At 36.9% G+C, this 12,253-nt stretch overlaps 1 protein-coding gene across 1 annotated transcript in view; it reads left to right on the top strand.

The window, feature by feature from the left end:
* The window catches only part of ARHGAP42 (Rho GTPase activating protein 42), a 113,716-nt gene extending 103,268 nt beyond the window's left edge, over positions 1-10,448 (top strand). The window contains exons 12-24 of the mRNA XM_053456514.1: positions 259-298; positions 737-799; positions 1,939-2,013; positions 3,414-3,498; positions 3,963-4,021; positions 4,745-4,850; positions 5,390-5,549; positions 5,752-5,896; positions 6,919-7,302; positions 7,792-7,936; positions 8,040-8,102; positions 9,542-9,621; positions 9,749-10,448. Of these exons, the coding sequence (XP_053312489.1) occupies positions 259-298; positions 737-799; positions 1,939-2,013; positions 3,414-3,498; positions 3,963-4,021; positions 4,745-4,850; positions 5,390-5,549; positions 5,752-5,896; positions 6,919-7,302; positions 7,792-7,936; positions 8,040-8,102; positions 9,542-9,621; positions 9,749-9,837 (1,494 nt within the window). The 3' untranslated portion in view covers positions 9,838-10,448. The remainder of the gene's footprint in view (positions 1-258; positions 299-736; positions 800-1,938; positions 2,014-3,413; positions 3,499-3,962; positions 4,022-4,744; positions 4,851-5,389; positions 5,550-5,751; positions 5,897-6,918; positions 7,303-7,791; positions 7,937-8,039; positions 8,103-9,541; positions 9,622-9,748) is intronic.
* The last annotated feature ends 1,805 nt before the right edge of the window (positions 10,449-12,253 follow it).

The raw sequence follows: 12,253 nt of genomic DNA, 5'->3' as shown, positions 1-12,253 counted from the left end.
TTTTTATTATTTGTTGATTTTCTGCAGCACTTTAGTAAAGGGGTAAACAGGGCTTGTAACAAGTAGCACATCACTTAAAAATTAGGACTTACGGAAACAAAAGGTGACGAGGGTATTTCTCAACAACGTCAACATGCAAAATATATAAATAAATAAAAATAAATGGAATTATTTTATAGTTTCAGGCTCCAGTCTACATGCAAAGATATGGTTTGCTCTGATCAATAAACATAATTACGCTCTTTATTTTCCTTCTAGATCTATACACTTCCGGCAATTATCAGCAAAAAAGAAGAAAGTATGTATTTTTTTGTTTTTTTTAAATAATAAAATGAGAAGTTTTTTCAGAACATTGCATGATAGTTGCGCAACATAGAAACATAGAACTCGGCCCATCTAGTCTGCCCATGACTCGGGTCATCAGATCATGTGTTAGATTCAGGTAGCTTTATGCCTCTCCCATGCATGTTTACATTCTCTCACTGTATTAGCCTCTACCACCTCTGCTGGCAGGCTATTTCATTTATCTACCACCCAGCAGTACTCCACAAGTCATCTAATTAATATGTCATTTTTATATATATATATATATATATTTTTTTTTTTAAACTAAACCCTACAGCGCAAGACAAATGTGTGGCTGTCAATTTCTGTTAATCATGTATGATAAATTTTATTATTAATGATATTAAAAAAGATTGGCCTCTGCAGGACTAACCGCGGTCTTCTTTTGCAGTGTTCTTAAATGATGCCGGTTTCAACTTTGTGAAAAAATGTATAGATTCTGTGGAGAATCGAGGTAAATTTATTATTATATATAATATATATTATATATATAATATATATTGTTATTTAATCACTAAAGAACAAGGTAATGGTGTTTACGGAGTAAGATAAGCGCTATATATGTAATATTAACCCACCGTATGTTTATAACATGAGAGCATGCATCTTCCCGCTTTTGGAATCTGTATGTTTATTGCTTTTATATATATATATATATATATATATATATATATATATATATATATATATATATATATATATATATATTATATTCCTCCCCATTGCATTGTTTCTTCCACTTTTTAACCCCTTAATGACAAAATGCATTGTTTTCAATGAGTTTAAGGACCGGCCAGTGTCCTTAAGGGGTTAACTTTGGTTCTCACAGCCATTGTATTAGTGGGAGTAAGGATTACAGAAAGGAAGCTGTTTGTTGTGTTAGTTTTGCCATCTTTTGCCCCAAATTCTAGATTTCCCAATGTAAAGCACAATCCCTTTTAAAACAGATATCTAAAAGATGATTGCACATAATAATTAAAAAAATAAAAACCAACGTTATATATAATTTGCAGGCATTACTGGGAAAAGACAATTTAATGAGAACATGCAGATTGTTAAACTTTATCTCGTAATCCAGAATGCTCCCAGTATGTTATGGTTGATATTCCTGCTTGAATGCAGGTGACTCAGTTAGATGTCAAGTCAAGGTTTCAATGAGGATCGGTATCAGAGCCATTTGGTTTACACATCAGGCGAGTCACGACATAGAACCTTCATGATGGGCTATTAAAGGGTTAATATTTAAAGAGCCTCAGGGTCCGCTCATTTAGAAAGTTCCCGGGTTTGACAATAACCTCAAAGAATAAATAACCATTTTGGGGGTTAACTGAAAGATTTGAGCGTTCTTCAGAAGACGTGGCCGCTATAGATGACTACATTTTACTCTATGAACATTAGTTCGCTAAAAGGTATCAGACTTCTTAAGGTCTTCTCTGTAACCAATACGGCGATATCCATTTTTGTCCATTTAAAAAATGGAAAACGCTATTTTTTAATAGAATGCATAAACTGTGTTTACAATGTAATTTAAGAGTAAAGAAATCTATTATTCTATAAAAAGAAAATACATCATTATGTTATATTTTATTATAGGCATCACCATTTTGGGTCTTTACAGAATTGGAGGGGTTAACTCCAAAGTCCAGAAGCTGATGAACACAGTATTCTGTAAGAGTTTTTTGGTTTTTTTTCAATTATCCTTTGTCTAAAACGAAATTAGATACTTCTAGAAGAATTTTTCTTTTTAATTTGCTTAGTTAAAAACAATTAACCCCTTCACGACAAAGCCCGTACTGGCGTTGTCATTAATGGAGTTTTGTTGGGGGTTTTAGTGAACTTTAATTGAAAAATATTTTAATGCTTGGACATTTTTTTTTCTATCTTATCTGTCGATTCCCGATATGTTTAGCATCCTACTCCACCCCCCCACCCCATTGCGTCTGTAGTGACAGAAGCCCAATCTCCCAAAAAAAAATGGTTACTGACTGCGATGCCTCCTCCCTGTTCCGGGACCGTGGGAGATAATCATGACATTATGGAAACTGGTCAATGATTGATGGCCAGAAGGCGTGGGGGGGGGGGGGACGACAAAAAATTATAGTTTATAAAATTATAGTATAGATCTGCTTTCAAATAATGTTTGTTTCTTTAACCATATAAATTCCAGTTTCTAAAAATGCATCATTCAACTTTAAAAGATATTATTAGAAAAAATTGCTTTAAGGTTACCCAACAATGTTCTTCAAGAAAGGTGATGTTACCATGGAAATTGATTAAGATGCTTCTTAGGACCCTGCAGAAGTATAAAGGTTCCCTTTTCTTTAAATTAAATGTGGAATTATAAATATTGTGATTCTTTTTTCTGCATAATTGTTCTCCTTTTCTTGAATTAAAGAAGAAGTCCTAATAAAACATAGAAACCTACAATTTGACGGCAGATAAGAAACATTCTGCTGATGTAGTCTGCCCGTGTTTTTCAGTGTAGAGACTCAGATCTTAACCAGTCCTTGGTCTCGTCCATATACGGATCCCATACATATTTAAACTCCCTCGCTGTATTAACCTCCACCGCTTCTGATGGGAGGCTGCTCCATTTATCCACCACCCTCTGAGTAAAGTAAAACATCCTTATATTACAACTAAACCTCGGGCCCTCTAGTTTTAGATAATGACCTCTTGTTCTACCATTTCTCCTCCCTCCTGTACTCGTCTTTATTGCATCTCTTTCCTCCAAACTATAACTATCCCCTAGTCCTAAAACAGATTACATGCCGTTCATTTTTAAGCAAAAAACACAAAACAAGGTGTCCTGCGGGTTATCGGTAAATTGTATTTATTGCTGAGTGAATATCCGATCCTCCCTGCTGAATGCAGCACCGAGTATAAGCGGTAAAACCATGAAACCGCGTCCAGAAGCAATTCTTTGTTTAAGTCACATTTTTCAGGGACTTCCTTTAATCACCTGACACGCAGAGAGGGTGCTGATTGGTTGGTTGTCTTTGGAATTTCTGTATTGTGGCGTATAGTATACGTGCGGTTAACGTATGATATTTCTGTTTATTCTTTAGCGCCTAAATCACCCCCCGATATGGACATAGATCTGGAACTGTGGGATAATAAGACAATAACAAGCGCACTTAAAAACTACCTCAGGTAACAACATTTTTTGTCTAAAAGAAATTCCTTTTATCTATTTATTTTGACTGAATATTTGACATTTTGATCGCTGAAAAATATAATTCAAATTTATTGGCTAAAATCCTGATATTTTCATTGTTTAGATCATGCTGTTTAATTTTTTTACGTTGATCCTGTTAATCTTAGAGAACTCATTTTTTATACTGTTTATACTATTATTATTATTTTTTTGTATTATTTATAAAGACCTGTTCTAGGAAGCTTATAGGAACAATATGAAATGAAATCGATTTTATTACGTGCTACACAACATTAATATTTAGAACCCTGTAATTTTTTTTTATTATTTATAGAGTATTATTTTTTGTTTATTTATATAATTTTTTTAAAAAGTAACATGAAAATGCACCCATGTTTCTCTTTTCTGTTCATATACCAAACCTTTATGTGAATACTAAACGTATTATCTTTTTTTTCAGATGCCTTTCTGAACCTTTGATGACTTATAAACTGCACAAAGATTTTATACTTGCTGTCAGTGAGTACATTTTACATACATGATTCCCGCAGTTTGAGTACACGGGTAACATGCCTGCCTCTTTGATTTTGACATTTTCCCATTATGAGAAAATACATTTTTATCTACTATTAGAATTGTTTTCGTTTTAAAATTAGTATTAACTGTACATATCCCGCAACTTCAGGGGTCCGCCTGCAACATTGGCGTGACCACCCGCTGACGTGGATCTAGTGTTATTGTTATACTGGGGGATATCGGGAATAAAGATAATAGCATGTATTGCTACAATATATTTAAACATTATTATTATTCTGTAATCGTAGGTATTTAAAAGATGGATCAAAAAGGTTATTTTATCTGTTTTTCATTTTTTTCATTTTATTTTATCGATCTACGATATATTTACAAGCATGTATTACCTACAGAACCTGTTTTGATGAAATGATTATGAATTTTATAGTTTTAAAGCAGTTACTTGTAAATTGTAAACACATATAATAAATATATATGACAGAATTTTATTATATATATATTTATTGTATAAATAGATATTATTATATAATGGCATTTACTGTACATTTTTCTTCCTTTACCGCATTTGACTGAATAGAGCTTTGCTGAGCACCCGGGTCTTATGGTGTATTTCATAAATGCTTGGTTTTTTTTTTTGTACATATTTTTTTCTTCTTATTATTTATTATTTGCCTTTTTTTTTTTAATTATGTATATTTTTCCACACAGAATCAGATGACCAGAACTACAGAGTTGAAGCTGTCCATGCCCTTGTTCACAAGCTACCAGAGAAAAATCGTGAGATGCTGGACATCTTAATCAAGCACCTAGTCAAGTAAGTGTTAATACCCCACATGATCTGATCAAGCAGAGGGGGGGCATTGATGCCAATATGATGGTGGCTCCGAGCACAGTACGAAATCTTTCAGTTGCAATAAATAATTGACACAATGTAAAAGTGCTGTAAAGTTTGGAGTACTGGAGGTAGAATTGGTAACTAGTGGGGTAGTTATGCGGCTTGTTGCCCCAGTCCTGGCCCAGGGCAGCTCCCACCCATTCCGGACCTGGCTCAAGCCGTGGATCCTCAGTCCTGAGCATCGAAGTGTATGGAAACTTTTAAGAACCGTTTTAATGTCAACAGCCTATCAGTGCCTTCTTTTTTGTCACATGACAATTAAAAGACTCCGGCCAAAAATGATGAATGAAGCCAATTTTACGTGGTTAAAAAACGTTTATGGGAAGGATTTGCTTCAAATTCTGCATTTAGTTAGAAGTTTGTTAAATCCCTCCAGGTCATGGCTCACATACATGTAACATACCGGTATAATCAATGTATTTGCATGTATTTTTTTATTATTTTCACCCATTTTGCAGGGTATCAATGCACAGCCAACAGAATCTTATGACTGTTTCGAATCTGGGCGTCATTTTCGGGCCGACTCTTATGAGAGCTCAGGAAGAAACGGTGGCAGCAATGATGAACATAAAGTTCCAGAACATAGTGGTAGAAATTTTAATAGAACATTATGAAAAGGTAGTTATTGTTTCATTCTTTAAATTATTTACGTAATGAGACAAAGTGGGAGGAGGAGATGTTCTTTATTTAAAAATGGAAGACTTCATATATATATATATATTTTTATTTAGTAATGTATTGTCTCTTTTTTTTTTTTTTTTTGTATTAAATGAAGGTATTTTAGAAGTATTTTCCTTTTTCTGTATTTTTTGGTTTACAGATATTTCATACTGCTCCAGATCCTAATGTGCCTCTTCCTCAAGCTCAACCTCGTTCTAGTTCCCGACGGACGAGGGCAATTTGTCTTTCAACAGGACCCAGGAAACCTAAAGGGAGATATACTCCATGCCTGGCTGATCCAGACAGTATGTATTTAAAAAGAAAACAACCTAAATTCACTGGTTATTGTGTTGTATTGTTTGTTTGTTGCAGGGGAAAAGGGCATTACATGATTTAGGCATCCTAAGATAAAAAAAAATTAATACTAAAATAAAATTTTTAACTAAAAGAAAAGAAATTCATTTATGTTTTCAAGGTATATTAAACGTGTCATTCCACCAAACATTATTTGCAAACCCTAGTACGTTAAGCTAATTAACCTTATCATATCTCTCATCTCATACCAACCTGGCATATCAGCCTGCCCCACAGTGCTACCTTTGCCCCAAACAGCTTGTGAGTGCCTTTTCCCCAGCTTGTCGGTGCCCCCAACTGCTTGTCTGTGCCATCATTGCCTCACACAGCTTGTCTGTGCCATCATTGCCCCCAAACATCCTGTCTGTGCCTTCTTTTGCCCTTGCCCCCCTACCAACATACACTCTGGCACACATATGTAAACACACACAAATTACACACACTTACTCATACTCACTAACACACACGTACACATTAATTTTACCACACACTCCATCTCACCCCACTTACACACCCATGCTCACACACAAATAATTACACATCCATGCTCACACACACAATTACACATCCATGCTCACATACATACATACAAACAAAAGTACATACATACTCACCCACCTCCACTTATCTCTCACCATCCCAGCTGCTTTCTGTCTGTGTGCAAGCAGCCTCGGTTTCAGCACAGAGTCAAGGTGCCCCCGATACGCTCCTGTCTCCCCATCCCAGTTCAAACTCGTTTAGAAAGGGCCCTTATGACCTCCACCAGTGCAGTGCCGGCCAGAAGGGTCCTTTCTTAACTATTTTTAACTGGTACAAGGAGATAGACACAAAGGGTCGCCCGGAGACCCCTTAGAGGCACGTGCCCCATCACAGCTATGCCATTGTATTCATATAAATGAAATTAGTGTTTTAGAAACTCTATATGTATAGAAACCCCAAAAATAAGTTTTACCTATTTCTTTTTTTAATTTAGGCGACTCATATAGCAGTAGCCCGACAAGCACCCCAATGGGAAGCATCGAGTCACTTTCTTCACATTCCTCGGAACAAAATAGCACATCCAAATCTGCCTCTTCCCCACAAAGGGAGAAGAAAGGAGGCGGAATTCCTTGGATGACCTCTACACCCTCTTCTAATGGCCAGAAAAGCTCAAGCCTGTGGACGGCAAGCCCCGAATCCAGCTCAAAAGAAGATGCTACAAAGACCGACGTCGAATCGGATTGTCAGAGTGTATCATCTGTCACTAGTCCTGGGAACTCGTCGCCTCCCATTGACCTGGCCAAGAAAGGTCCTTATGAATTCTGTGGACTAAAACGCTCAGCTGCATCTTCTCTTCGCTCTTTACCCTCCTCAGAAGGTAACAATATTTTTTCTCTTTTGAAAACAACTAATGCATAATTTGTCAGAAGGAAGGGAATTTGTTTAAAGTTCTCATTGTCTGAGCTAGAATAGGTTGACGAACTGATTGAAATTTTGGTTAGATTTCTTTCACTTTTTGGGCTAGGATGGTTTCAACATCAATACCATTCACGTATTACTGGTAAATTTATGTATTCATGCATACTAGGGGGCTAACCCATTTGATCTTACCTTGAAAGAAGGGTTGATCTACCCCTGCATAATGCATACTTTTGGGCAATCATTCCACATTAACTACGCGATAGCCACATACTTTTTAAAGTCGTACAGGGCAGATCTCTAATTCTGATAATTCTATAATTACTCTAACTGACCCTGTGACTTTAAAGGACTTCTCTATTGACAAATATTTTTGGTCGATTGAAAAAGAAAATACCGAATACTTGAAAGTCCTAAGTCATTTTTCTTGATGTATGATTTATTACAGGTATGAAAAGCCGGAGTACATCTTCTCAAAGCTTGACGCCTCTTGACCTTAAGGACATTACAAAGGTTTATCCTGATTTACCTCCCAAAATAAGGCACAGACTGGATACGGGTTCCAGTAATGGCTACCAGAGACCGGGATCAGTGTAAGAGTTACACACTATTCCTTTTTATTGAACCTAACACACTATATATTTAAGATAAATAAGAATAATAATTAATAATAATATCTGGGTTCATTTTCTTCAGGGTTGCAGCCAAAGCTCAGCTTTTTGAAAATGCCGGATCATTGAAACAGTCACCTTCCGGGCGGTAAGTGTGAAACACAATTATGTAGAGGCGTTGCGTTGGCCCCTGCGGCACTAAGAACTGCTGCTAATGGATCTGTGATCGGTTATCACAAGATCCATGCCTGGACTGGCAAACGGGACAACCTGCCGGGTGGGCTGGTGGCCGATGGTGCCGCAGTTAAGGTTAGTTAGATCCAGTCCTTTAGTGTGCCGCCTCTGGCTGTACTGCTGTACAACTGCTTGCCTGAAAGGGACAGTTTAATGTTCTGAACAGACCCTCGTCTGCAGCGTCCCCCGAGCCAGCGCTGGAGCTGACTGGCGGTAAGTATATCACGTGCGGAAGGGATGTGTTTGGCCATACAAGGCAAATAGCTGGAGGGTGAGAAAAGAAGCAAATGCATATGGAGGAGATTCTGCAAACCCCCCCCCCCCCTAATATTTTACACGACGTTTAAAGACACTTCTCAGCCAGCTATTGTTTGCATTAGAGTGCATGTGATGGCCGGAGTGGCCCTTTAAAGTGCCAGGTAGATAATGATCCACAGTCCAGGAATCTAGTACGGATAAAGAATGAATTGTGAATGAATGAATTGCAAAGGTAACTGAGTGCATTTGGCACACTTGGATGCATTTAGTAAAATCAGCGATGCAGGCTTTTTTGTTATTTTGTGTACTTTGGGCAAAACACATCTGTATAGCTGGAGGGTAAAGGTTACATTTTTTTAACAGGAAGTTTCATCCACCAAACAAACAAAATATTACTAACAGCAATAAGTCAAAAGTCATGGGAAAATATTTTTAAAGAGAGCGAATATTCCACAATGTCTCAATAATGTTTGTTTTTCCCCGTAATGAATGGTTATTTACAATAAATCATTTTAATCTCAAGTGAAATAGGAAACAAATTGAGAACATCTTTACAAATATATTTGGCTATTGTATATTGTGTGTCCGTTGGGGGCCGGGTAACTAGTAGCCCCCTACTCCTATGACGCTAGCCGGCTGTTTGCTCTTTGTATACGGGCGCCAGCCTCTGCTTGCAAATCTCGCTGTATAAATCTTATGGTAACGCTTGTTAAGTTTTGTTGGCTGAGCGTTGGCTGAGTTTCATGGGAGTTGTAGAGGGGTTAGCTACATAGAGGGAAATGAAACTATTAATTTCCCAGTATATACATTTTTTATAGAATTCCGATATAGGGTTAATTGGACCTTGTAGCCAAATATGCCTACCAGTTACAACCCTTATTATGTATTGTGGAAACGTGTATTGGTGCCTTCCCAATGTAGAATGCAGTCCCTGTAATAACTGGATCCTTTGCAGGATCTCTCTGATTCATTTTACCTGGGACTTTTCACTAAATTGTGAGCACATGCAAGTTAAAGTTCCTGGATATCCTTTATATGAAACTAATCGATGATGTTTTATGGCACACGATAATAACCCTTTTTCGTTCCTTTCAGCTACGCTAAAGCAATGTATTCCTGTAAAGCCGAGCACAGCCACGAACTATCCTTCCCCCAGGGGGCGATATTTACCAACGGTATGCTTTATTTTATGTTATGAGCTCACGCGTACGAGCTCACAGAGCTTCTAGGCACTTCGATAATAGCAATCTAGAATTTAACCCATACTTTGCTGTTGCTAAAGAAATATTCTGTTTTATGCAGTGTACCGATCTGTGGAACCAGGCTGGCTCAAGGCAACATATGAAGGCAAAACGGGATTAGTTCCAGAAAATTACGTTGCCTTCCTTTGATGGTGTTCAAGGACAGCTGTATCTTCATGGTATCCATGGTGACAAATGGCAGATCACATACGGGGGTCCCGCCAGCCCGTTGAATGACCGACGTTCCTTTTGTGAGGCACGTTCTATCGCGACAATCGTCGTGCAGGACTGGGCGCCCGGTCATTCATGGCTTTAGCGTAAGCTCAAGGCTTCTTATGAAGGACGTTTGCATAGCACATGATGGACGCTGTATATAGTATGGAAGTTTACTTTGCGGTGCTATTTGCACAGGTAGCGCGTACGATTAATAACCCGTGCAGTAAGAAAGTCGGTACTGTTCCTATGCAAGATGCACTAAACTCGGGCAACTAGTGTAGCAACCCAACTCCGTCCAGTCGTACCCGGCCATCGCAGAGATCCTTGGTTGCCATGAGCGCCATCGATATGTTAGGCTGTCCTTAATGGCGGGCTTCATGTTTCATGTGCTCCTCCTCTTAGGATCTTGGTGGCTCCTCATCATCCATATATGATCATGTTTTTTTTATCGTAGAATTTAAGATTTACAGTTCTATGGATTTATGAAGCTTCACACACATTTTAAAAATATTTTTTTTTAACTTCTAGATGGAGTGTTATCACCAGATTCGCAAATAACAAAGACAGATAAGCCCTTTATGTGTTTTTTTAATTGGAAATGTGGTCCTGATTGATAACTGTTATAAGATGGTTAACCCCTTAATGACAAAGCCTGTACGTGTTTAGGAACCGCCCATTGTCCTTAAGGGGTTAATGTCCCAGCTGCCCAATGGGATTATTTTCGGTTCCAAAATCCACTTCTATTGCGCTCTATAAAGGCGCTATGTGTTTTTTAAGGAAAGAATGGGGATTTTTTTTTACGACAAAGTGTGTGCCGGCTGGCCGGATGACTTCTACAAAATTAATGGCAACCTGTTTTTTTTTTTTTTTACTTAAAGAAAAATATATTCCTTTGCGTAGATGTTCAGGATCCATCAGACTGCAAACTCATGAGAATTCTGATTGTTTTAGTTTGAAAAGTCATCAGAAAGTTACATTTCTTCAATTCGCTTTTTCACAACTTTTGCAAAAATCCTTCAAGCTGTATAGAAAAAAACAGAAATTAAATATTTTAATTTAATCAAAATATATGTTTCGTGGTTAGTTTTTTTTTCTATTGTTCCTTTAAGGAATCGTGTATTTCATTGGAAATATCGATATAGATGTACTCTCAATTAAGCATCGATTGCTATTCAGATTCCTGCATGAGACATGGTTGCCAGTACTATTGTACAGCGCTGCGGATTATGATGGCGCTATATAAAGCAATAATCAATAATAACCGTCACTTCCCCAATTCATATGTTTTACACTTCTGAACACTAACCTATATATTGATTGATGTTCACAGATTAACATAAGTCATATGTACATATTACGTGCGTGATTTTAAAGTTAATATACATATAATAAAAGCTCATAGGTTCAGTTATCCATTTTGAAATAAGTCCATCTGCAAAAAGGGGGTAATACGTTTCCCCAAAAAAGAATTAAGAATTGGGCTCATGCTGAACCAAAGGAATATGAAAAGATCCATTTAAAATGGCTTTTATAAAGGTTCAGTGTTTCAAAGTTATCTCTTACCTGGAGAAATGCGCCCGTCTCCTATCCATATAGTGTTACATTGAATTAAAGAACCAAAGACAACCTCAACGGTCTCTTCCTTGCCATGCCTTTACAAACTGTGATTCTTTCTACATGTTTTGCTTTAGCTTTGTCAGACCTATGGGTGCTAAAATATTGTAAGTTATGGAACCCAGGTGTCCTGGTCTAATTTAGTTATTAGTTAGACCCATGTGGTCAAGAAAGGTCATCATCTGTTGCCTATTACAGCCTATTTAGATCGGATTAAAACAATCCCATATTATTGAAAGAAACGCTGTATATTTATATATATATATATATATATATATATATATATATATATAGTTCCACAGCTAGACGCAAGACAATCCCTCATTGTTATCTAGATTCCCGATTTTAATCACAAATCACTTTGCTATTTAGTATAAAACCTATATTTTTCCTTCTTTTAGGACACTTGGAATGTAGTGTGAAATGAAATTGTATCTAAATTACATCTATGGATTTTACCCGTTTGTGTTATACTTGAAAAATGTACTATGATTGTCCCTGTATAATTATTTCCTGTATTAACAGAAGTAATTTATCGCAACAAAAATGATGTATTTTCTGTATTTATTGGGGGGTGTCAATCAAAGAGTTAATAGCAAGAAATGTGTAGTCAGAATTTATTTTGAACTGTAACCTAATTTATAAAATACAGCACATCAAAGACATTGTTTGGCTTTATTGAGATTAAATCAGGTCAGAGTTAAGTGATACCAATTGTGCAGCGCTGCAGAATATG

This window comes from Spea bombifrons, chromosome 2, assembly GCF_027358695.1.
Source record: "Spea bombifrons isolate aSpeBom1 chromosome 2, aSpeBom1.2.pri, whole genome shotgun sequence".
NCBI lineage: Eukaryota > Metazoa > Chordata > Amphibia > Anura > Pelobatidae > Spea > Spea bombifrons.
This window is presented reverse-complemented; position numbering and strand designations above follow the sequence as displayed.